The sequence below is a fragment of the Osmerus mordax genome (genome assembly GCF_038355195.1).
Source record: "Osmerus mordax isolate fOsmMor3 chromosome 19 unlocalized genomic scaffold, fOsmMor3.pri SUPER_19_unloc_4, whole genome shotgun sequence".
Classification (NCBI taxonomy): Eukaryota; Metazoa; Chordata; class Actinopteri; order Osmeriformes; family Osmeridae; genus Osmerus; species Osmerus mordax.
In genome coordinates this window covers 27,564-51,129 of record NW_027120392.1, presented here as the reverse complement: position 1 = coordinate 51,129, position 23,566 = coordinate 27,564, and the positions used below count along the sequence as shown (strand labels likewise).

At 42.3% G+C, this 23,566-nt stretch overlaps 3 protein-coding genes, 1 long non-coding RNA gene, 1 other non-coding gene and 1 pseudogene across 7 annotated transcripts; 4 read left to right on the top strand and 2 right to left on the bottom strand.

The window, feature by feature from the left end:
* Positions 1-360: 360 nt before the first annotated feature.
* LOC136938878 (phospholipase A and acyltransferase 4-like) lies at positions 361-2,516 on the top strand (annotated as a pseudogene).
* Positions 2,517-4,080: 1,564 nt separating this feature from the next.
* Positions 4,081-4,960, top strand: LOC136938877 (phospholipase A and acyltransferase 3-like; the record flags this gene model as incomplete). The annotated part of the gene is made up of 3 exons (XM_067231792.1): positions 4,081-4,198; positions 4,356-4,624; positions 4,832-4,960. Coding segments are annotated over 3 exons (516 nt in total), but the record flags the coding sequence as incomplete, so codon positions are not given.
* A 1,347-nt stretch (positions 4,961-6,307) lies between these two features.
* Positions 6,308-6,426, bottom strand: LOC136938885 (U5 spliceosomal RNA). The gene has a single exon (XR_010875620.1). It is a non-coding gene; the product is annotated as a U5 spliceosomal RNA (small nuclear RNA).
* A 2,703-nt stretch (positions 6,427-9,129) lies between these two features.
* LOC136938882 (uncharacterized) lies at positions 9,130-11,944 on the bottom strand. 3 transcript variants are annotated; one of them, XR_010875619.1, is made up of 4 exons: positions 11,865-11,944; positions 11,116-11,417; positions 10,176-10,945; positions 9,130-10,135 (listed from the first exon to the last, which is right to left on the bottom strand). It is a non-coding gene; the product is annotated as an uncharacterized lncRNA (long non-coding RNA). The 3 variants fall into 3 exon arrangements; XR_010875617.1 differs by having other exon boundaries at positions 9,130-10,945; XR_010875618.1 differs by having other exon boundaries at positions 9,130-10,945; positions 11,116-11,423; positions 11,865-11,924.
* A 1,837-nt stretch (positions 11,945-13,781) lies between these two features.
* Positions 13,782-15,052, top strand: LOC136938880 (phospholipase A and acyltransferase 3-like). The gene is made up of 4 exons (XM_067231794.1): positions 13,782-13,857; positions 14,217-14,325; positions 14,483-14,745; positions 14,966-15,052. Exons 1-4 carry the CDS (start codon positions 13,843-13,845, stop codon positions 15,050-15,052), a joined length of 474 nt encoding a protein of 157 aa, XP_067087895.1. The 5' UTR covers positions 13,782-13,842.
* Positions 15,053-17,621: 2,569 nt separating this feature from the next.
* LOC136938884 (notchless protein homolog 1-like) lies at positions 17,622-21,672 on the top strand. Its single transcript, XM_067231798.1, has 13 exons — positions 17,622-17,638; positions 17,906-18,103; positions 18,238-18,458; positions 18,564-18,643; positions 18,764-18,840; positions 18,932-19,029; positions 19,232-19,424; positions 19,561-19,696; positions 19,852-19,898; positions 20,003-20,205; positions 20,364-20,523; positions 20,684-20,754; positions 20,843-21,672. The coding sequence occupies exons 2-13, from the start codon at positions 17,966-17,968 to the stop codon at positions 20,853-20,855; spliced, it is 1,437 nt and encodes a 478-aa protein (XP_067087899.1). The 5' UTR covers positions 17,622-17,638; positions 17,906-17,965; the 3' UTR covers positions 20,856-21,672.
* Positions 21,673-23,566: the final 1,894 nt, after the last annotated feature.

The following is a 23,566-nucleotide window of genomic DNA, read 5'->3' as shown; positions in this document are numbered from 1 at the left end:
CACAAGTCCAGGTGTCGGCACGCAGAATTGAGGCAGACTAAGAAAACATTACGAAACTAAAGACAGTTTAAAAATAATAGGCCAACAGATCATATTATTTATAAATTCCCTTATATAAATATAGCCTACTGTATACGCTAGTTAGTTGGTTATGAAACACACACACATGCACCATTAGGCGTATATATATTTTACCAACAATGTGTTGAATTTTACAGTTGAATTAGTTACTTATTATATTGGTAAAGTAGAGAGGTCAAGAAAAAGCTATCAGGACGGTTTGCGCTTTGACAGCCGGTCAATGTGTTGCAGCGCCCACAGTGGAGTTAGATCGCAGAGAGCGCAGATCGTAAAAACACTATGAAACAGGTGCTCGGCAGCGACATGACTCCAAAATGATAACAACCTGTTGGTAAAAGGCATGGCGGTCGATCAGATAGGCCTAACCCAAATCCTCTTGAAAATGTAGGCTATGTGTAGGCTACTCACCTATTTCAATGGCATTCGACGAGCTTTGCGTTGAGCAAAAAAATCCTCGACAATGTCCTCAATGTTAATCTCCCGTTACACATGCTATTTGATTTAGGCCTACCTAAGTAGGCTATTGCATTAAGAAAATGTTAGCTACATAGAACATAATGAATAAACTGCTAAATTGTCCTTCCCAGTGAGAGGCAACTGACGGTAAAGCACCTCCCTACAACTCACTCTCCTGTCTAATTTTGTCATCTACAAGATGACCTACCAGCCACAGCAGTAGTTAGCTAGTGAGTTGCTGTGCTATCATCAGGTGAAAAGTCTGACTCCGAAGTGCGCCGTCACTTTGACATGAGCTGCATTACTTAGTCGAGCCTCACACTGGATGTGGAAAGTGCGCTCTATATGTCTCGCGCATTCAGATAAAAGCATAACAAGTGGCACTTTGCGAATATCACGTTTTTCTCGGCATATTTCCAAAGCAGACAATTCAAGCGAAGGTGAGCCCGCCGCTCTCCTCCCAACTTCCAGCTGGAGGGCCCGCTCTCGACGGACCCTCGGACCGCATGGGCCCCAGACGTGCGACTGCACTGCCTGGGGCCCATGCCTGCATTTGCTGACGTAGAAACTTCACTTGACTTGAAGTAGGCCTACCTCCCTCTTTTGTTACCTATACCTCCTTAGTCTGAACGATTTCTTGGAAATCGAAACCACTTTAAAACTTCACACCAGACTGTAGGAAAAGGAATAGCCATGGACCCAACTTTGGTAAGTTTATGCAGGGTTCTCAAGTTTTATCTTAAATTTGGCGCGAGATTACCAAGGACGGACGGACAGGTGGCTTGTAGGTGGCATTTAACTATGTAGAACTCGAGACAATCAACTCGGCAGAAATCTTCCCTCAGTATGCCTGCCATTAATTGTTTATGGCGGGACACGTATTCATTAGCCTACTTCCCAGCGTGAGAAATTGTTGAAATGCGTTGACTCTCACGGCGAATGCGTGAGACTTAAGGGCCCTGATTTATGTATTTAATGTTAACATAATCATGTAAAACTGATTTTAATGAATCAAATGTATCAATCTTTGATAAATTAAGATGTCAAAATATTTTCCAGTTAAATAAATTAACTACAAAACCACAACCCTTTTATTTTTCCATGTGTGTATGATAAGGAGCCAGAGCCTGGAGATCTAATTGAAATTTTCCGTGGGATGTATCAGCATTGGGCTATGTACATGGGAGATGGATTTGTGATTCACTTTGCACCTCTCTGTAAGTATTAGAAGTAATCTATTATCTGAGAGATGGATGAACTGGTCTAGATAAGAATAATCTATAAGCAATACCTGACCAAGTGAGGTATAGACAAAGGCAATTGAATTATGAGTGATTCTACCCCCTCCCTCATATCTCTCTTCTCACCCTACAGCTGAAGTCCAAGGAATGGGGAATAGCGGCCTGATGTCAGTGATGCACAACAAGGCCACGGTGAAGAAGGAGGAGCTCTCGGTTGTGGTGGGGTCTGACAAGTGGCAGGTCAAAAACAGCCTGGATAAGAAGTATTACCCCAGGCCCGTTGACCTGATCCTGAAAGACGCAAGTCAGACGGTGGGAGAAGAGCTTCCCTACAGTATCGCCATGGCGAACTGCGAGCACTTTGTCACAGAGCTGAGATACGGGAATGCAGAGTCTCTCCAGGTAAATATGCTAAATATACTTCAATGGGCTCTATATGAGACCTGGATCCTAGTAGATTATATGGTAAGATAGGATGGAGTTCAGAGTGGTTCAGGGACGAGACTCAAAGCCATAAGGACTGTTCATCACAGTACGGGTCCACGGCTACTTTACTCAGCAAATCGTAGAACAAAATCATAGTTGTTTGTTTTTGTGTGTGTGTTCCAGGTGCGTCAGGCTGGGATTGCTCTTGCTGTGGGGACTGCCTTGTTTGCCATGGCTTCCTTTTTGATTAGGGCTATAGCAAGAGCCAATACAGCTGGAAAAAAAGAGAAGGAGAAGGAATATCATTACTGATCTGTACGATCCACAAGAGATGGGAATGCTTTATAAGCAGCCATTCAACAGCAAGCTTAATAGATGAATTATTCAAACAGTGCTTCTATACTCCTCTGATTGAATTGATCAATAACTTCCAATCTTTTTTTCTAAGGGTGGAAGGGGTCCAATATCAGTTTTTAAAAATAGAAATTATTTTAGACTTCCATAAATAAATAAAAAACAAAGAATGGAAAAAGATTGTATTTATTTTTTTGCCACATATGAACACATGGCAGGTTACGTGCTCAATGGTCTGTTGACCAAGAAATGTGTTACTCCCTTTTTTGAACAATGAAGAAGAATGTTGGGAGTCAGGTCAGATAAGGACTGAGTAGGGGAATGTGGTTATTGAAGATCATGAAACCAGAAGTTTCCTGTACGCACGGTTGCCACTGTATATCAAGTTCCAGAAACTGAAAGTACCCTCACTGATGTTGCCTACAGACAGTCAGACAGAGACCCAACTGATAACTACATAACGTCTGAAACTATATAAGCTCTGTTGAAATGACAACGCTTTGCGCTTATGCTCTTATTGTATCCTGCTTTGAGCAATAAACAACCATTGCCTTGATTCTAATTAAACCAGTTATAAAACTGGTATTAAATGTTATGTTAAGTCATCCTCTTCTTCAATATGAACATTTCTACTGATCAAATCGCATCCCTTTGATGCTGCTTGTAACTGATACGCTGATGTTTGTCAGAAAGTTATGTCAAGTTTTCCAAACCTTGTTCCAAAACATTTAGAACAGATATGTAATCTATAGGCAATGAAAGTGTTTTAGCTGGCAGATAATGCAAATTAAAGTCTCTGTAAAGTGACAATAAAATATGTATTCTGAGCTTGTCACACCACAGAAAAATATGTTCCTAACCACCCAGCCAAATGTAAAAAAAAAAGCCAAGTAAAGTTATAAAAATCTTGTAAAAATTAGCAGTTTTCTCAGATCTCAAACGCTGGGGGCGTGTTTGCTTAGGTCGCTGAAACCACGCCCACTCGCAGAAACTTCACTTGACTTGAAGTAGGCCTACCTCCCTCTTTTGTTACCTATACCTCCTTAGTCTGAACGATTTCTTGGAAATCGAAACCACTTTAAAACTTCACACCAGACTGTAGGAAAAGGAATAGCCATGGACCCAACTTTGGTAAGTTTATGCAGGGTTCTCAAGTTTTATCTTAAATTTGGCGCGAGATTACCAAGGACGGACGGACAGGTGGCTTGTAGGTGGCATTTAACTATGTAGAACTCGAGACAATCAACTCGGCAGAAATCTTCCCTCAGTATGCCTGCCATTAATTGTTTATGGCGGGACACGTATTCATTAGCCTACTTCCCAGCGTGAGAAATTGTTGAAATGCGTTGACTCTCACGGCGAATGCGTGAGACTTAAGGGCCCTGATTTATGTATTTAATGTTAACATAATCATGTAAAACTGATTTTAATGAATCAAATGTATCAATCTTTGATAAATTAAGATGTCAAAATATTTTCCAGTTAAATAAATTAACTACAAAACCACAACCCTTTTATTTTTCCATGTGTGTATGATAAGGAGCCAGAGCCTGGAGATCTAATTGAAATTTTCCGTGGGATGTATCAGCATTGGGCTATGTACATGGGAGATGGATTTGTGATTCACTTTGCACCTCTCTGTAAGTATTAGAAGTAATCTATTATCTGAGAGATGGATGAACTGGTCTAGATAAGAATAATCTATAAGCAATACCTGACCAAGTGAGGTATAGACAAAGGCAATTGAATTATGAGTGATTCTACCCCCTCCCTCATATCTCTCTTCTCACCCTACAGCTGAAGTCCAAGGAATGGGGAATAGCGGCCTGATGTCAGTGATGCACGACAAGGCCACGGTGAAGAAGGAGGAGCTCTCGGTTGTGGTGGGGTCTGACAAGTGGCAGGTCAAAAACAGCCTGGATAAGAAGTATTACCCCAGGCCCGTTGACCTGATCCTGAAAGACGCAAGTCAGACGGTGGGAGAAGAGCTTCCCTACAGTATCGCCATGGCGAACTGCGAGCACTTTGTCACAGAGCTGAGATACGGGAATGCAGAGTCTCTCCAGGTAAATATGCTAAATATACTTCAATGGGCTCTATATGAGACCTGGATCCTAGTAGATTATATGGTAAGATAGGATGGAGTTCAGAGTGGTTCAGGGACGAGACTCAAAGCCATAAGGACTGTTCATCACAGTACGGGTCCACGGCTACTTTACTCAGCAAATCGTAGAACAAAATCATAGTTGTTTGTTTTTGTGTGTGTGTTCCAGGTGCGTCAGGCTGGGATTGCTCTTGCTGTGGGGACTGCCTTGTTTGCCATGGCTTCCTTTTTGATTATGGCTATAGCAAGAGCCAATACAGCTGGAAAAAAAGAGAAGGAGAAGGAATATCATTACTGATCTGTACGATCCACAAGAGATGGGAATGCTTTATAAGCAGCCATTCAACAGCAAGCTTAATAGATGAATTATTCAAACAGTGCTTCTATACTCCTCTGATTGAATTGATCAATAACTTCCAATCTTTTTTTCTAAGGGTGGAAGGGGTCCAATATCAGTTTTTAAAAATAGAAATTATTTTAGACTTCCATAAATAAATAAAAAACAAAGAATGGAAAAAGATTGTATTTATTTTTTTGCCACATATGAACACATGGCAGGTTACGTGCTCAATGGTCTGTTGACCAAGAAATGTGTTACTCCCTTTTTTGAACAATGAAGAAGAATGTTGGGAGTCAGGTCAGATAAGGACTGAGTAGGGGAATGTGGTTATTGAAGATCATGAAACCAGAAGTTTCCTGTACGCACGGTTGCCACTGTATATCAAGTTCCAGAAACTGAAAGTACCCTCACTGATGTTGCCTACAGACAGTCAGACAGAGACCCAACTGATAACTACATAACGTCTGAAACTATATAAGCTCTGTTGAAATGACAACGCTTTGCGCTTATGCTCTTATTGTATCCTGCTTTGAGCAATAAACAACCATTGCCTTGATTCTAATTAAACCAGTTATAAAACTGGTATTAAATGTTATGTTAAGTCATCCTCTTCTTCAATATGAACATTTCTACTGATCAAATCGCATCCCTTTGATGCTGCTTGTAACTGATACGCTGATGTTTGTCAGAAAGTTATGTCAAGTTTTCCAAACCTTGTTCCAAAACATTTAGAACAGATATGTAATCTATAGGCAATGAAAGTGTTTTAGCTGGCAGATAATGCAAATTAAAGTCTCTGTAAAGTGACAATAAAATATGTATTCTGAGCTTGTCACACCACAGAAAAATATGTTCCTAACCACCCAGCCAAATGTAAAAAAAAAAGCCAAGTAAAGTTATAAAAATCTTGTAAAAATTAGCAGTTTTCTCAGATCTCAAACGCTGGGGGCGTGTTTGCTTAGGTCGCTGAAACCACGCCCACTCGCGGATAAGTTACTCCTCTCTCCACTGTAAAATACCGCTACAACAAAAGGGTTAGACTCCACAACAAAAACTCTACAATTTTACAACAACAATGGAAGAGTTGGCTTTACACAGCCGTATAAGTTTGAGCTTCCAGAGCCAGAATCAAATTCAGAGGACATTGACCGGCTAAGTCTCAGGACTGTTGCTCGCGCCCCTCAGTGAGCTTGGTTGGACCCCCACATACTGTTTTTCCCCAAAAACATTTGCAGGCAGTCCTCTCAAATGTAATCTGATATATTTGAGGGACATTACCATACCATACTTTTAACAGTTTAGGAGGCCCCACGTGAGCAGGGCATCAAAAAATGTATTGATACTCGTAGTGTTCCTCTCTACGGAAGTCTTTAGTAAAAGGCGAAAGGCTTATGGGTTTAAAAAAAAAAAAGAAACCAGTGTATGATGAGCTGAAGGGAAAACCTCTACGGATCCATTCTTATGGCGGATTATAGGGGCCTAAACTAAATAAATACATAAATAATTAAATAATTTATTGGCTAAATACTTTAATAAATATATAATTATATAATACAAATCTTAAATAAATGACTAATTATATAATGTAATGCCTAATTGACATACAACGTTTATGAATTACAAATTAAATTAGACACTACATATATAAATGTTACATGTACTTGTGTGTATATATATAGTTTTATGTTTTCATTTGTTCACATTTATTTATTAATACTTGAATTTATCCACAGTGGAACTTTATTTTCCACAGTGGAAAATAAATCTGTCGTTGTCACCCGTCAAAGGTCAGGGGGCGGGTTAATGCCTCTGATTGGTGGTTCAACTTAAATTGACTGCATTTGACTAATTCAAGATGGAAGCACCCAGTGCGGATTCAATGTATTAAATATTGCATGCTACAGTGGTCAAAATGTTGGCTGTAGCTGAAGAGATGGAGGCAACTGCCAATTCACAATTTTTTTTACATCATATTGAGGGCTTCGCTGAAATTATAGCAATGATATCAGCGTATCAGTTACAAGAGAGCCCTGTTTCCCTGTTCTGCAAAATGTGTAAAATAAGTAGCAGCTTTGTGACAGGGGTTTGTACATTACACTTTTGTTTATTTGTCAGTGCATAAATGGGTGTCCAGGGTAATTACTGCAGCAATAACAAACGTCAACCATCTACATTACCATAGAAAGTTGAACCTACATTAGCAGGAATATAAAGATGCTATATTTCTACAACATGCTGCACTGAGCTCTAAGATAGTCAGCTGCTAATCAGAAACCTCATGAAATTCATGAGGAAGTTATTGGACATGTATTGGGTTGCTGGCCTGAGATCAAAATATGGGGCGGAGCTCCACGACATAGAACTCCAGATACCTGCCAGGTGTACGAGGAAGAGACAAGGTACACAAACAAAGTCAGCTTGTTTAATAGCATGTGAATAGTTTTTCAATTATTACAATGTGATCATTTTTAATCGATAATTGATACTTTGATTGGATAAAAGAAGCTAATATGAATCAAATATGCTTAACTTAGTGACCTAAGTGTGTCACAGTCGCGATTCTCTGTTTTGCAACAATGTAACAAATTACTCAAATTATTTGTAAATATATTGTGAATAAAGAAAATAGTATACGCTCTGTTGACCAGTAAGAATACAGAATTTATTAATGTATTTTACACAGTTTTCACTGTAAGACAAAGATCATGTAAGTAGGACCTAAAATAAAATAAAATACCCAAAGAGCATGAAGGATGTCTGACTGAAACAGAGCCGTCAAGGAAACCTAGACTAGACTGAGCTGCTGATTAACTGCATGAGGAAGAATAGTAAATACATCAAAAATGTATTACAAGTCACATCTCACACACATAGTACAAGTTCCAGTGGCATGGGGTGTCAGCTCGGCTTCTGTCTGCCGGCTCATCAGGTAAATATCGCCCTACACAGCTGGGGCCAGAAGGAACGTTCGGTTCTTGTGGTGCAAAGTATCTGCAATCAGTGTTCCGCTGACTTCAGGTAGAACTCTAACTTGTATAGAGACAACCAGACAGGATGGGATTCTTACGTTTTGGCCGGATCCAGTGGTGTTCCGTCCACCCAGGTCCACTGACGGTAGAACGTTGGTGGAACGTTATCAGTCAGACCCAACCAGACACTGCCTAGGTTTCTGGTTGTAGTGTGAACAAATTCCTGATGGCAGAATTAATAATGTCAGCATAATTTACTTGATATCACAATGTCACTCAAAAAAGGAGGAAGGGGGGGGGGGCCGCACTCTGGTCATGGAACCCTTGTGGATAGTCCCGTTGGTTACTCCACTTTCCCGTGAGCATCAGGTGCAGAGAAGGTGAACATGGCAACAGAGACGGAGAAAAGGAAGCTAAACCGCTGACTCCCAACCACATTCCTCTCTCCCTCCTTGTCTTCTCTCTCGTTTCTCTCTGCCCCGCATCAATCCCCCTTCCCCTTTTTCTACCTTCACTAATAGTCCAAATTGGTTACAGGTGCATCGAAACCCTCTTTCTCTCGCCTTCCACCCCATGACACACACACACACAGTAGATGTTCAAGGTCCTAACAGTGTAACATTGGTTAGTGCCAAGGAATGGTGTGTATTTTAGTAACAGACTGTGAAAATAACAATCTCACAACAAACTGCTCACTTTTTTGCTGTTTGTGAAACATTCTCTCTCCTTCCCTCTCTCCATCTCTCACCTGTTCCTCCATGCTGTTTATGACCAGGTCCACACCATCTACATGCTTCTTACGATCCAGTATTTGTGAGTTCTACTCTGACACAGTTAAACTCAGACAACAGACATATGACACACTGAAAGCACCAATAGATATAAGTCTATTTTCTCAGATGTCTTCAGCTCTTGTTTCTCCTGACTCAGTTTCCTATTGAAGTCTATGAAAAAATCAGCGAGTAGGAACGACTGCTACCGTTATCCATAGCTAGCACTAAGCTCAGTAGCAGCAGTGTAACAAGCTAATGCTGGTGTGCTACTTTAGAGCTGGATGACTTTCAGTCAGGTAGTCAGTATTTCCCACACTGCCCCAGAGTCACTGAGCAGGGTCTGGTACACGGCTGATGTCATAGAGACACACTGAAATGCAGGGTCAATGAGGAGTCCAGACAACATGACCAAAGGACTGTTTTATTTCAGGAATAACGTATTTTCTAAGTAGGAAAACCAAGCTGAGTGGTAAATACAACTAAACATTAATAACAAAATTCTCAGAAGCTACAAATAGTTTGAGCCTATGTAACTCATTCTTACATCACATACTTCATGTTAGCAATAGGAAGGGAAAGCTCATTATCATAATCCTTTCATTCATGCAGCTATGACAGGTTATTGACATAACAATAATGTAGCTGGAAAATGTAATGCATAGGAAAAAATATATACGCATAGAAAACCCACAGTATATCTGTTAGATCCCTCTCTCACAGACCCAGAAATTATTAAAATCACATTTGTTATAATTCCATGTTATAGGAGGAGGAACGTGAGAAGGGTCGTAGTATATCATAATAATAATTAATAATCTTCTCTCTAAAAGAATATTAAAAAAATTGTACTTGTATATTGTATTGTTTACTGATTGCTTGATAGTGTATATCATTTTGATCACTTTGTTTATGATTTGAGCGCAGTGTTTGATTTTGAGCGCAGGTAAATCTGTTTTGAGGCGAAAGTTTCATTTTGAGCACAGGTAAAACAGTTTTGAGGCGAAAGTTTCATTTTGCAAGAGGATTCAGAGGTTTTGTAAATAGTGCTTGAAGATGAGGTTTTGTGTTTACAGTTTTGAGAAAATGGGTGACTGTTTCAAGAAATGTGTTTCGGCAATCGTGAAAAACTTTAAGAACCAATCAGATACAGCCCACTCTTCAGTGGTACTGAAGCAAAACTGGAGCATTAGCGCCCCAGGTGGTTTATTGGTTTATTTTTTTAATGGATTACAATCAAGGATGACACATTTGATGTGATGCCTAAACATGATGCCACTGATCATAGACACAATGGAGTTTCCTCATGCTTGATGCTTATGTGAAAGAAACAGAGCTAAATGACTCTGATGTATTATTTGTGATTATTTGTGTAATATGAACAATATGAGCACCTCCCTACTCATGTTAACATGTCCCTACTCATGTTAACACCTCCCTACTCATGTTAACACCTCCCTACTCATGTTAACACCTCCCTACTCATTACATGCCGGTAACCTCAGAGCTGCCTTAAACAGGGAACTCAAGTTTCTCTCTTACAATGTCAAAATATTGAGTCCAGTTGGTGAACATGGTCACAACCTCATCTTGGATCCTTTCAAACTCTGTTTGTCTCTTTGTATTATTTCTAATCCATTTTACCTTAGCAAAGTGATCTACATAAGCCTTTATGTCATTCATGATCTGTATAATGTGAGTCACCTCATTTTGTGCATCATCCTTGTCATCCTGGCTGCTGCCTCCCTGCCTATGCACTGTCAGGAATTGTCTAAGAGCTCTCTTCAATACCCGACAGTATTCACCATATATCAGTGCATTAGCATTGATATACAGTTCATGTGCATCAAAATGTACCACTAACTCATTCATAATGGAATTTTCTGTGTCTCTATGAAGAGGACCATCTATGCCAAGGTTGGTTTGTTGGTTCATGAAGTCATCTACAGTTGTTTGGTAAAATGTAATGACACCATTATTGATGACATGCTCACCCCTTGTAGACCTCTTACCATCATCACCAAGAGGAGCACTGAACTCAAAATTTTGGTTGATTCGACGGATCTTTTCCTTTGTCTCGTCTTGAACCTTTTTAATTTCCTTTGTGCGAGCTGCCTCTAGTTTTGCTGCTTGTTGTGCTTTCTTCTTGTCATGCTTGCCCATTACTTCTCTTATGTGGTCCATCAGGTTAATTTCAGGAATACCTGAAATAACATAAACAACAGACGCAGCTCTGAATCAGATACAGTATGTCAAGACATCTGCAATAATAACATATGAATGGACAGCTGACACTTACCAGCCGAACAAAACTGACAGCAAATTATGGATGGGCAGTAACACCCATCACCCTAATCAGTAGAGCAGTACTTACTTTCCACATGCATTGCAGTCAGACCAGATGATTTCTTCCCAATTGGCGTTGAGCTGCCAGATGTGCTCCGAGAGGAATATCCCGATGAACTCCCAGAAGACCTGCTCTCTCTCAACTTCAACACTCTTCTAAGCCTTCCATTGATGACATCCAGTTTTTCCTTGGCCAGAGCTGAGTCATCTGCAGCCACAGCCAAGACCCACTCCACTGCCTCTTTTACAGAGCCCACCACTGGAAGGGCCTCTATGAAGCCCACCCACACATGGCTTCCAGCACGGGCCATAGCAGGAGGTTTTCACCAACTGTACCTGAAGAAGATCATATTTAGTTTCAGTTCCTCATTGCTATTTTATTCCACAAATTCATGCTCGTCGTTTATGGTACAATGGCTTCTCTCACAACCTCCTCTATATTGGTATAAAGCACCTGCTGTTGTGGCAATAGCCTGTGATAGCAACGGAAAAGAAAATAATCCTTACTATACCACAGGAATGCAAAGGACACTCTCTAACATACTCAGTGGGGATTTCGCTCTTGAGTAGGGAAATAGAAAGTGAAACTAAACGAGTTCAGCTACCCCCACCAATGTGGCCTACCAAGCATCAGATGGAACAAAACGCAGGACGGCGCAGGGAGCGGTTACAACGCATCAAACTTGCTAAAACAATACAGGAGGGATGAGTAACTAGCTGGCCCTCAGGGGGCGAACAAACAGACGTTTATACACAGCGCTTGGGTTACGGACATACCTGCAAGCAGTGCAGAGTGAACGTACGACGATCCAACACAGGCGAGTGAATCAAAAATGGTCCGACAGCTTCGAACAGCTGGGGGCAAGGACTTGACGAAAGTTGTCTTAGCCACAGACTGGGCGGGGAGAAGTAAATAAGCGGCGCCGTGATGTAAAATTAACTCTTACTGCTACAAGAGCAATGAGAAAGTGTTGGAAATATGCTGTTGTTTTGATTCATGCCTAGACGAAGCCCTTATTTATAGTTGTTCTCAATTGTTTACACACAAATACTGGTACTAGAGACACAATGACCACAACATGTAACTCATGCACCAACCCCATGAACCAATTGTGCTAAACTACAAGCACAAATCCTGCTTTACACTCAAATTGCAGTTCTACACAATTCTCTGCATTTGGCACAATTTTCATGAATAAAATCTTTTGTTTTCACAAAGAACACACTGCCATTCAAATACGCACACTGACTCATCGCATGGACAAACACCTGTCACACAGTTTTACAATTAGCAATCAGAGCTTTAGAATAAAAGGGCAACAGGTGACCTTTTCTGTTTTTGAGCAATGGATGCCAACATTGGAAACAGAGGCAGAGGAGTGAGAGTAAGAGGAGGAGGACAGGGAGGACGAGGATGAGGAAGGCCAAGGATCATAATCTCTGATGAGATCCGAGCCGCTTTGGTTGACCATGTAGTCAACCATGGTCTAACAATGAGGGAGGCTGGGCAAAGAGTACTTTCCGAAATGAGAATAGGTAAGAAATCTACTCTCACTACAAAATTGCAGTAGGCCTACTGCATATCAATACAGTACTCAATGAGTACAGTAGTAAAGTATTGCCTGTGGACTGTTCTGTAGGACTGTAAAAATAAAGTATGTTTCAAGTATTTGGAAAATGTATTACTACTTTGTATTCCTACACAGTATTTACAGTATTTTACTATATGTTTGACAGAACTGAAAGATTACCAACACAAGGTGGTCGGGAACGTCTTCTGTCTCCTGAACAGGAAACTGAAATCATGAACATGGTCCTAGAAAATAACGCCATAACATTACGGCAAATACAAAGAAAAATAATAATAATGTAACTGTATACACTATACAGTAAATTATTCTGTTGTTTTGTATGTAAACCACTGTATGTGCAACTTTGTGTTGGTTGGGATGTACACTGTGTACATATATGTAAAATATATTTGTTACCGTGTATTTCTGTGTTCTGAGTATAAAAACAATATTCTCAAATATTGTACAACACACTTATGTATGTACTGTCTGTAGTAAATGTAACACTGAACAAAAAAAGGCCTAACTCACTATGATGAATGAAGAAGAAGTGTTTTCCATTCATCATAGTGTTTTACATTGAGCACATCAGTGTTCAAATGGTTCTTATAAATGTCTATTCATATGATGGTTTGTGTTGGTCATTTGAAAACAAAATACCATTTTGAGATTAAATAACATTGTTTTGAATGTTAAGTTTAATTTTGCAGGAGAAGTGAGGTGGTTTGCCCATTGTGTGTGTGTTTTTTTCATTTGTGTGTAAAGTTCTGAGAGTATGAGGTATGCATTCAGAAAATGTGTGTAACCAATCGAGAAAAACTGTAATTGCCTTTTGCAATGAACTACCATGGCCCAAAACACAGAAACCCCACTGTTGAGAATTCTATCAAATCACGGTGTTCCAGAAGAGTAGGCTACCTCTTACGCATGGAACAAGATGTGAACAAGAAGTGCATATTTACAGGGCTGACAACTACCAAATCTCACGCAAGGATTTTGGAAAAGTTGGCAGCCCTGGTGAGAGCTGGAACAAGGCCAGTTCTGGCAGAAATTCGCTGACGTTGAAACTTCACCTCCCTCTTACAGTCTGAAGTTCATGTCTGTCACTTCAGAGTCTGAACGATTTCTTGGACATCGAAACCACTTTAAACCTTCACACCAGACTAGCAGGAAAAGGAACATCCATGGACCCAACTTTGGTAAATGTATGCAGGGCTCTCAAGTTTTATCATAAATTTGACGCAAGATTACCACGGACGGCGGGCTTGTAGGTGGCATTTAACTCGGTGGAACTCGAGACAATCAATTCGGCAGAAATCTTCCCTCAGTATGCCTGCCATAATTTTTTTATGGCGGTACAAGTATTAATTAGCCTACTTCTCAGCGTGAGAAATGGTTGAAATGCGTTAGTCTCACGGCGAATACGTGAGACTTGATAGCCCTGTCTTTTGTTTTATTCAATCTTTGATAAATTAGGATGTCGAAATATTTGGCAGTTAAATAATGTAACTACAAAACAAAAACAATGGTTTTGTTTTATTTTTCCATGTGGCCATAGTATGATCACAAGACAGAGCCTGGAGATCTAATTGAGATTTTCCGTTGGATGTATCAGCATTGGGCTGTGTACATTGGAGATGGCTTTGTGATTCACTTCGCACCTCTCTGTAAGTACTCGAAGCAATCTCTTATCTGAGAGATGGATGAACTGGTCTAGATAAGAATAATCTATAAGCAGTACCTGAATAACTGAGGTATAGACAATTGAATTATGAGTGATTCTACCCCTTCCCTCATATCTCTCTTCTCACCCTACATCTGAAGTCCAAGGAGTGGGGAATAGCGGCCTGATGTCAGTGATGCACGACAAGGGCAGGGTGAAGAAGGAGAAGCTCTCGGTTGTGGTGGGGTCTGACAAGTGGCAGGTCAATAACAGCCTGGATAAGAAGTTTGACGCCAGGCCTGTTGACCTGATCCTGAAAGACACAAGGCAGATGGTGGGAGCCGAGCTTCCCTACAATTTCGCCACGAAGAACTGTGAGCACTTTGTCACAAACCTGAGATACGGGAAGCCAGAGTCTCGCCAGGTAAATATGCTAAATATACTTCAATGGGCTCTATACGAGACCTGGATCCTAGTAGATTACAGCGATTACATGGTAGGATAGGATGGAGTTCAGAGTGATTCAGGGACGAGACTCAAAGCCATAAGGACCGTTCATCACAGTACTAGTCCACGGCTACTTTACTCAGCAAATCATAGAACAAAATCATAGTTGTTGCCATTTGTTTTCGTGTGTGTTCCAGGTGTGTCAGGCTGTGAATGTTGCTGGCTTGGTGTTGGGAGGCGGTGCGGCTATCGCTCTGGTTGCTTGTGAGATTCATGCCCTGTAAAAGCCTTTAGAGATGAAAAAAAAGAGAAGGAGAAGGAACATCTTTACTGATCTGTACGATCCACAAGAGATGGGAATGCTTTATAAGCAGCCATTCAACAGCAAGCTTAATAGATGAATTATTCAAACAGCGCTTCTATACTCCTCTGATTGAATTGATCAATAACTTCCAATATCAGCTTTTGAAAATGGAAATTAACTTAGGTACTGAATTTATTGAGGATGATTGGAAAGCAACAGACTGACAGACTGAGGGAGACTCAGTATAAGATACTTCATAGGCTGCATATCACCCCAGTTATTTTGCAAGTTGCCAAAGTAATCAGTGAGGTCCTCGAGGTTGAGATTAAGAGAGATCCAAGTGTCTTCCTGGTTGGTCTCCCCTCTAAGAATAATAATAAAAAGGTGCTACATCTCCCCTCTCTAAAATACACAACCCTTGAGAAGCTCCTCTTAACTGCCCGAAAATGCATCTTACTTCACTGCATTAAAGAGTGCCCACCAACATTATGGTACAGAGAGATCTTTAACATTCTCCCACATTAAAAGTTGGTGGCTATTATAAAAGGGAAGGAGGGTTTGTTTTTGAAAATCTGGTCCCCTTTCATAAACTACCTGTCAGACGACCTCAGGTCCTTACTTATGAGAGGGGAATTAGGTACTTTTTGGAGTCAGACCAGACCTCCTTCATAGCCCCAATACATTTCATTATGTACTCATATTTCCTTACACATTTGTGCATGTAATGGACTGGAGACAGTACTTTGTATACTTTCTTAAATAATCTTGTGGACAATTTTACTTTTTTCTTTTCTTTATCCTTCTATGTTGTATGTGTTGATTGCTGTCTGTTTTGGGCGGGGGGAGGGTGGGGATTGTTGTTGTGTGCTTTGTAATGTTATCCCTTGTCTAAACAAATCAAAAGTTTGTAAAAAAAAAAAAAGGACATTAATTTAAACTGCCATACATTGAAAACCACAAAGAATAGGCACATGGAAACGTATTGTATTGATTTTTGCCACATATGAACACGTGCTCAATGATCTTATGACCAAGAAATGTGTTACTCTGTGTTGTTGAAGTATGTTGGGAGTCAGTTCAGATGAGGACTGGGTAGGGGAATGTTGTTATTTAAGCAATAAGGTACTCGAGGCAGTACATTCAGGGTTTGCCGGCCCTCCGCGCTGGAACACGTACTTTATTGACGATAATGTACTGCCTCGAGTACCTTATTGCTTTTATAATACAGTTACCAGCGAAATTATAAATAGTAAATACATAGTAAGCTGTCTTTCAGCACAAAATAGTTATAGCCAACAAACGTTGTGTATCCATTTCAGTAGCCGAGAGAAAATAGCTTATATCGAGTACCCTTAGTGATGTTGCCTACAGACAGTCAGACAGAGTCTCAACTGATAACTACATGACATCTGAAAACTATATAAGCTCTGTTGAAATGACAATGCTTTGCGCTTATGTTCTTATTGTATTCTACTTCAAGCTACAGTAAACGACCATTGCCTTGATTCAAGAGAGATCCAGACTTTGTATCCTGAATTCCTGATTAAGAACTGATCCAGAACCTAATTATCCCCAACATAAGTTCTAGCCTACATTAAGTTATATTACGGTTGATTATATTGTTGGTCAGCTTATCAAACCTCTGTCAATGCTGGGTTTTTCTAACACTCCAGTGCAATAACTGAGTCTAATTAAACCTATTATAAAACTGGTATTACATGTGATGTTAAGACATCCTCTTCTTCAAGATGAAAATGTCTACTGATCAAATTGCATCCCTTTGATGCTGCTTGTAACTGATACAGTGATGTTTGTCAGAAAGTTATGTCAAGTTTTCCAAACCTTGTTCCAAAACACTTGAATTTAGAACAGATATGCAATTGATTACATATTACAATTTTACAACAACAATGGAAGGATTGGCTTTACACACAGTCTCAGGACTATTGCTCGTGCCCCTCAGCGAGCTCGGTTGGACTTTCAGGAGTGTTTTTCAGGATACTCACGCTAGTATTTACAAAGTTGTTTAAAGCAAGACATACGACGTATGTTAGTATGTCCAGTAATAGAAGGCTTTGTCTTTGGTCTGCGTTCATGAGAAAAGCATGATGGGATGCAACAATTACACAATGTAACATTACATAAAAACAGGGCTCTCAAGTTTTATGATGTTTCTGATTGCCTGGTAGGTGGCATTTAACTCTGTATAACTCGAAACACTTCCCTTCCGTAATGTCTGCGCCTCGTCAATTAATTATATAGCGGGATAATTTATCCCTTACTTCTCAGCGTGAGAAATACAAGGTGTTACGTAAGAGGTTGACTCCAACATGGTTAGTCTCACAGTGAATGCATGGAGACTTGAGAGCCCTGCATTTGCTACCTGGGTTCACAATCTGCGCTAATGGTGCCGATCTACAACATTGACCTCCATACAAGATACGCAGTTTAATTAAGCAATTAAGCAAAATAACACCAGGGGTCACTAGTCATGTAGGCAAGGTTTGTGGAAAAGTCGCTGTTTGATGACGTACTTCCTATTGCGCAGCCACTGGTACACACGTGTGTAAGTTTGGTTTACATGTTTGGACGTTTTTGCTAAACTGTTAGAAATACTTATTGACAATGTATACCCACCAAGCGTTTGCGGGCGTAAGACATCCGTTAGTGATTTCCTTTGAGTTTGCGAACGCAGGTGGTAGTACGGTTAGGGGTCTTTCTTGCTATCTTTCTAACTAGCTAGCTAGTAGCTAACCAGCTAGCAGTAGGTGGCTAAATAAACACACGGAGTAGGCTATTCCTTTTAACATCCTGTAAACTTCCTTTCCTTTAGCGAGCTAGGTTTAGCCAGCTATCCATTTAGGTGTTAGTTGGGAACCTTCTATGTGAAATCATGACAACCGGAGACGTGGAACGGCTGCTGATCCAGTTTCAGGATGAGGCTGGGGAGGCACTGGGATCTCCCTTTGACGTTCCACTGGACATCACACCGGACAAACTACAGCTGGTCTGCAATGCACTGCTTCAGAAGGTAAACAACGGTTCAAATGGGAAAATCGGTCTTGTTGTTATCTATCAGGTCTTCAGGACCTGCAGTCTAAAGGCGGAGTTTTTAAACATTAGCCAGTTAGGGTTCTTATGAAAAGCGACTGTGTTCTGCAACAGGAGGAGCCCGTCCCGTTGGCTTTCTTCGTACGCGGGGAAGCAGAGGTCGTGTCTAGTCTGGGAGTGTGTGTGAATGCTCTGGGGGCCGAGACGGAACAAGTTCTGCCCGTGGTGTACCAACCCCAGGCCGTGTTCAGGGTCCGCGCTGTGGCCCGCTGTACAAGCTCTCTACAAGGACACACAGAGGCAGTCATATCCACCTCATTCAGCCCCACTGGCAAGTGAGTACCAGGTGCCCGTTCAGAGTGTGTGTACACATACTCAGGAATACATACTCCTGGGCCAGTCCATGATTGTTGATATCTCTCTCGTTTTCCCTCTGTCAGGTACTTGGCCAGTGGATCTGGGGACACCACGGTGCGTTTCTGGGACTTGACCACCGAGACACCCCACCATACCGCCAGAGGTCTGCACGAGTGACTCTTATCCAATGAAAGCATCTATAGTGATGTGCTGCTGTCCAGAGAGTTGTGTACAAAACGTGTATTTTCTTCTCGGCTAATCAGTATGTCCTCTGCTCTTCTAGGCCACACCCACTGGGTTCTGACCATCGCCTGGTCACCTGATGGAAAAAAGCTTGCCTCGGGTTGCAAGAACAGCCAGGTGGGGTGTACATACACACACACACACACACACACACACACGGTGTGGTCATACATGATCACTGTGTGTTACAATATGCATGTCTCTGTAGATCTGCGTGTGGGATCCGGTCTCTGGGCAGCAGATTGGGAAGACACTGACAGGACACACCAAGTGGATCACCTGGCTCTGCTGGGAGCCACTGCACCTGTGAGTAGATGCCCTTCCTGCCTCTACAACACTCCCGCCTATCTCATACTCGCAACATAACGATATTAATAGTCGATAACATGAATCCACCATCTCTCCGGCTCAAGCGGTGTTTTATACACGACCCGCAGACACACCCAAAAAAAATGTCCCCCCACAAATGTTCCTAAATGCACACCGACCTTCCTCCTCGTCTCGGCAGTAACCCCGAGTGTCGGTACCTGGCCAGTAGTTCCAAGGACGGGTCTGTGCGCGTGTGGGACGCGGTGCTGGGCCGCTGTGAGAAGATCCTGACGGGCCACACCCAGTCTGTCACCTGCGTGAAGTGGGGCGGAGACGGACTCCTCTACACCTCCTCCCAGGACAGGACTGTCAAAGTCTGGAGGGCCAAAGATGTAAGTGTGTGTGTGTGTGTAAATACCTGCGGTTACCTGCATACTTGAGGTATCCATTTCACGTGATAGTATCATTTATCTATGTGTATTTGTATCCAGTAGACTGATTGGTTGATTGGTTGCTGTGTGTGTGCAGGGTGTCCAGTGCAGGACGCTCCAGGGCCACGCCCACTGGGTGAACACCCTGGCCCTCAGTACGGACTACGTGCTCCGCACCGGGGCTTTCGAACCTGCTACGGCCACAGTCAACCCTCAGGACCTCTCTGGATCACGTGAGTCTCTCTCTCTCCATTTCCTCCGTCTCTGTATCTCGCTCGGTCATCTTCTGACCTCAGACCATAAGCTAACTAGTCTGTAGGAGGGTATACAGGTGCCGGTGGAAAATGTCTATTCATCAAATTTCTTCTTATTTCTTTCATCTTCCCAGTGGAGGAACTGAAGGAAAGAGCCTTGCAGAGGTACAACAAAGTCAGGGTAAGTGTGTTTGGCTGCTATGCATGTGCACATGTGTGTTAACTGCTGGCCGGATTAGCATGGTTTAGCACACCCTGACCACTGTGTGTGTGTGTGCGCACTAGGGCTCGACCCCAGAGCGCCTGGTGTCGGGTTCCGATGACTTCACCATGTTCCTGTGGAACCCAGCAGAGGACAAGAAGCCCCTGGCGAGGATGACGGGCCACAGCGCCCTGGTCAACGAGGTGCTCTTCTCCCCGGACACCCGCCTCGTCGCCTCGGCCTCCTTCGACAAGTCCATCAAGGTCTGGGACGGCCGCACGGGCAAGTAAGGACCCAGGACTAGGACTAGGACCGGGCCTAGCACAGTCAGTCTGGACTAGAGAAGCGTCATTGGCTGGTTTAGTTGTTTATTTGCTGCTGTTGCCTACTGGGTGGGTGTCGCTAACTCTCTGTGTGTGTGTGTGTGTGTGTGTGTGTGTGTAGGTACCTGCTGTCCTTGCGAGGCCACGTGGGGTCCGTGTACCAGGTGGCGTGGTCGGCAGACAGCAGGCTGCTGGTGAGCGGCAGCAGTGACAGCACGCTGAAGGTGTGGGACGTCAAGACGGGCAAGCTGAACATGGACCTGCCCGGACACGCCGACGAGGTGAGACAGACAGACAGAGAGGGAGGTGGATGAATGGTGGAGAGTTGAAGGTGAAAGTGGTGATGGGGGGGGGGGTGTAGTCTTAAGAAGTCACGAAGAGGTTTGAGAGGCAGGGGGGATGTAAAGAGGTGACCTCCTCGTCATGTTGTTCCTCCTGCAGGTGTTTGCTGTGGACTGGAGTCCTGATGGACAGAGAGTAGCCAGCGGAGGGAAGGACAAATGTCTGAGGATGTGAGTACGACCTCCCGTTTCAACCTCTCATTCACTCACTCACACACACACACTTTTCTGAGTCTTATGTGGTGTGTGTGTGTTCCAGATGGAGAAGGTAACCCTGTTCCCAGGCCCTTCTACCGTGACTTTGCACCAGCCAACCGACCAATCGCGTGCCTTGCCGACGTCAGAAGGTCAGCCTGCTCGCACTCCTCACCGTGGGCGGAGCCGGGAGACGAAGACTTGACCTAATCCCCCACTGGCCCACAGTGCAGCGTTTGTCAACGAAGACCATACGTCAGAGGGCTGTAGGTCATGGGGCACGAGACAGTGGAGGAAGGAAGGGATAAAGGAGGGATAGAAGGATGGAAAGGTGAATGGATAGGAGGAAGGAGAGAGATGGAGGGGTGGACCGAATGAAAGGAAGGAGGGAACGACAGTATGAAAGAAAAGAAAGGGGGGGGGGGAAGGCCGGAAATAGGGTGAGGAAGGAGGTCAGGAAGGAGAACCAGCAAAAAGAGACAGAAGCTTTCAACAGAAGCAGGAGAGGAGGGATGTCTGGCCTGCTGTACAGGTCAGCCACGAGCTAATCCAAATAAGAGCAGCATGTGTGTGCCCTCCTTGTGCTTGGTCTTAGCATACAGCAGACAGGACAGCAGGTGGAGGGGCTAATGCAGCTGACACTGACCTGCTCTCTCAGGTCTTAATCTCCTCTCCTTCCCTCCAAACCCACAGTGACTTAAGCCATGGTCTGCTTCCTCCTGACTGGACTTTAGAATCTAGGTACCTATTTACCCAGGATACACTCTGCTCTGTTAGCCTTACCTGTACAATACAATGCTATTGCAAAGTTAATATTGTATATCTCTTATCCCTCTGTAATGTTGGCTTCTTGCTATGTCATTAATAAAGTTATACCTTCAAATATACTATATATTTCTGGCATTTGTGTGAGATCATTGTGAAAACCAAAGATTATTATATAGTTCACCTTGATAAATATGCTGTTGTGGATGGAGGGGTATAATCTAATTATGTAGGACTAGTGTATTTCCTCACTCATTCTAGACATACTGCCCAATGACAGAGAGACTAGATGAACACCAGACAACTATGCAAAAATATTTAGTTACAAGTTTATTTAGAAGCAGATGAATAGCAGTTTTGTGTTATGTTAATCTGATCTATTGAGCTCAAGCCTGCATGTCGCAATCCACTTGATGGGGGTCAGTCAACTATCCTGGGCTTTGATTAGATGTTTGATCTGTCACAGTCTGTTGGCCCAGCTATGACCTTAGTGGGGAGATATTTGTACGAATCCAGATCAAGTAAATGACCAACTAAATGTATTATTGGATTATATTCACTCGAATTTTTTGTGACCAGACAGTGCAGACATATTTATATAAAAACATGTAAAAACATTTAAATCCATCAATCAACAATTGGAAATTGTGCATTAGTTAAAAAAAGACAAAGTACAGTATAAGACAAGTATTCTCTTAGTGCCCTCAGTATGTGAACTTTAATATGAATTGAATCTGTGGACTGTCAGGGTTGTTTTAGCATGGGAGATATCTTCTGGTGACTGGGGTTGGGCAGGGAAACTTGAAGGTATGTTGTACAGAGGACCTGGGCTGAGGGGCTTGTCTTTGGACCAAACCTATCCACAGCAGTTAGGCTAACGCTGGAACATCTATTGCCAGAAGTACAGTAGCGCCTCATACTTTACCCTGGACTCACTCAACGATATCAAGCAAGCCTCTGTGCTATATGTAAAGCTTTTAGATTACAAATAGATTGTTTTGATGGGTTAGCTTGAAATGTCACATCACAAAAGATCTATTTCAAGAAGGAAAATAACAGTTGTCTCACTTTACTGGAGGGTGTTTAGGAAAGCTGCAGCAGACCAGATTGCTCGCTAGGTACAGTATAGCAACGCTACAGCAGGTCACTTAGCACAAACCAGGTGCTACAGAACATACAGCCTGATTCTCTAAGTCCTTCCTAAACAGCCTGGTACATAGAGGTGACATTGATTTGGTGCACCTGGTCCACTGGAACCGTCCCTTAAGTGTAAACTCCAACAAATGTGATTCATTAGACCTCTGGCCCAATTCTGCTGTCCTACATCCACAGACATGACATATGCAGAAAAGACACCACAGTTTATAGTGACAGCAGTAATACATTAAACCCGGATTGGAATCAATTCTGTTGCAATCATTTCAATAAATGATATTTTAGACCATTAAATTCAGACAAAATTGCTGACTTGGCTAATGTAAACAGAATTGACCCCTAACCCTGCAATGAACAGTAACTTTAAGTGCATTACCAAGACAACCTGGGAAAAGATGGATGTTGTTTAGCTACATTATGCTAGGGTTATGCAGTTTTTTCCCCAAACATGCATTACATGAGAAGTGACCCTCTCACCCAAGCTACATGGCAATTAACACACCAGGTACATGTGCACAAACAGCCGTGTGTGTGAATACAAGAAATCCTTTAAAGATCCATAAAACTGAAGAGCAATGAAAAGGTAGATTATATCTACAATACAGATTAAGCAGTTTTGGAAATATGCTATATATGGATTCTTCGTTTTCACACTAGGATTAATCTGTGCCCGATAAAACTCTAATCCAGATTGACGTTTGCTGAGCAGCTGCAGGTAATGTCTCTTTCGTTTTGCTAGAATGTTCTGTGTAAGAGCGGGGTGAATCAGAAGACACTTGCATGGTTTGACAGAGAAGTTGCTCACCTCCAGTGAAGAGGCCCATGGAAAGCTTGATGAACAGACACATTTCTGATGTCGTTGTGCGTT

What these genes read in the sequence shown, in the direction of transcription:
- LOC136938880 (XM_067231794.1), top strand. An exon ending in GATTCACTTCGCACCTCTCT is followed by an intron (nt 14,326 to 14,482) that starts GTAAGTACTCGA and finishes CTACATCTGAAG; the next exon opens with TCCAAGGAGTGGGGAATAGC. An exon ending in GGAAGCCAGAGTCTCGCCAG is followed by an intron (nt 14,746 to 14,965) that starts GTAAATATGCTA and finishes TGTGTGTTCCAG; the next exon opens with GTGTGTCAGGCTGTGAATGT.
- LOC136938884 (XM_067231798.1), top strand. Translation starts at nt 17,966, where the DNA reads ATGACAACCGGAGACGTGGAACGGCTGCTGATCCAGTTTCAGGATGAG. An exon ending in GCAATGCACTGCTTCAGAAG is followed by an intron (nt 18,104 to 18,237) that starts GTAAACAACGGT and finishes GTTCTGCAACAG; the next exon opens with GAGGAGCCCGTCCCGTTGGC. An exon ending in TGCCCGGACACGCCGACGAG is followed by an intron (nt 20,524 to 20,683) that starts GTGAGACAGACA and finishes TTCCTCCTGCAG; the next exon opens with GTGTTTGCTGTGGACTGGAG.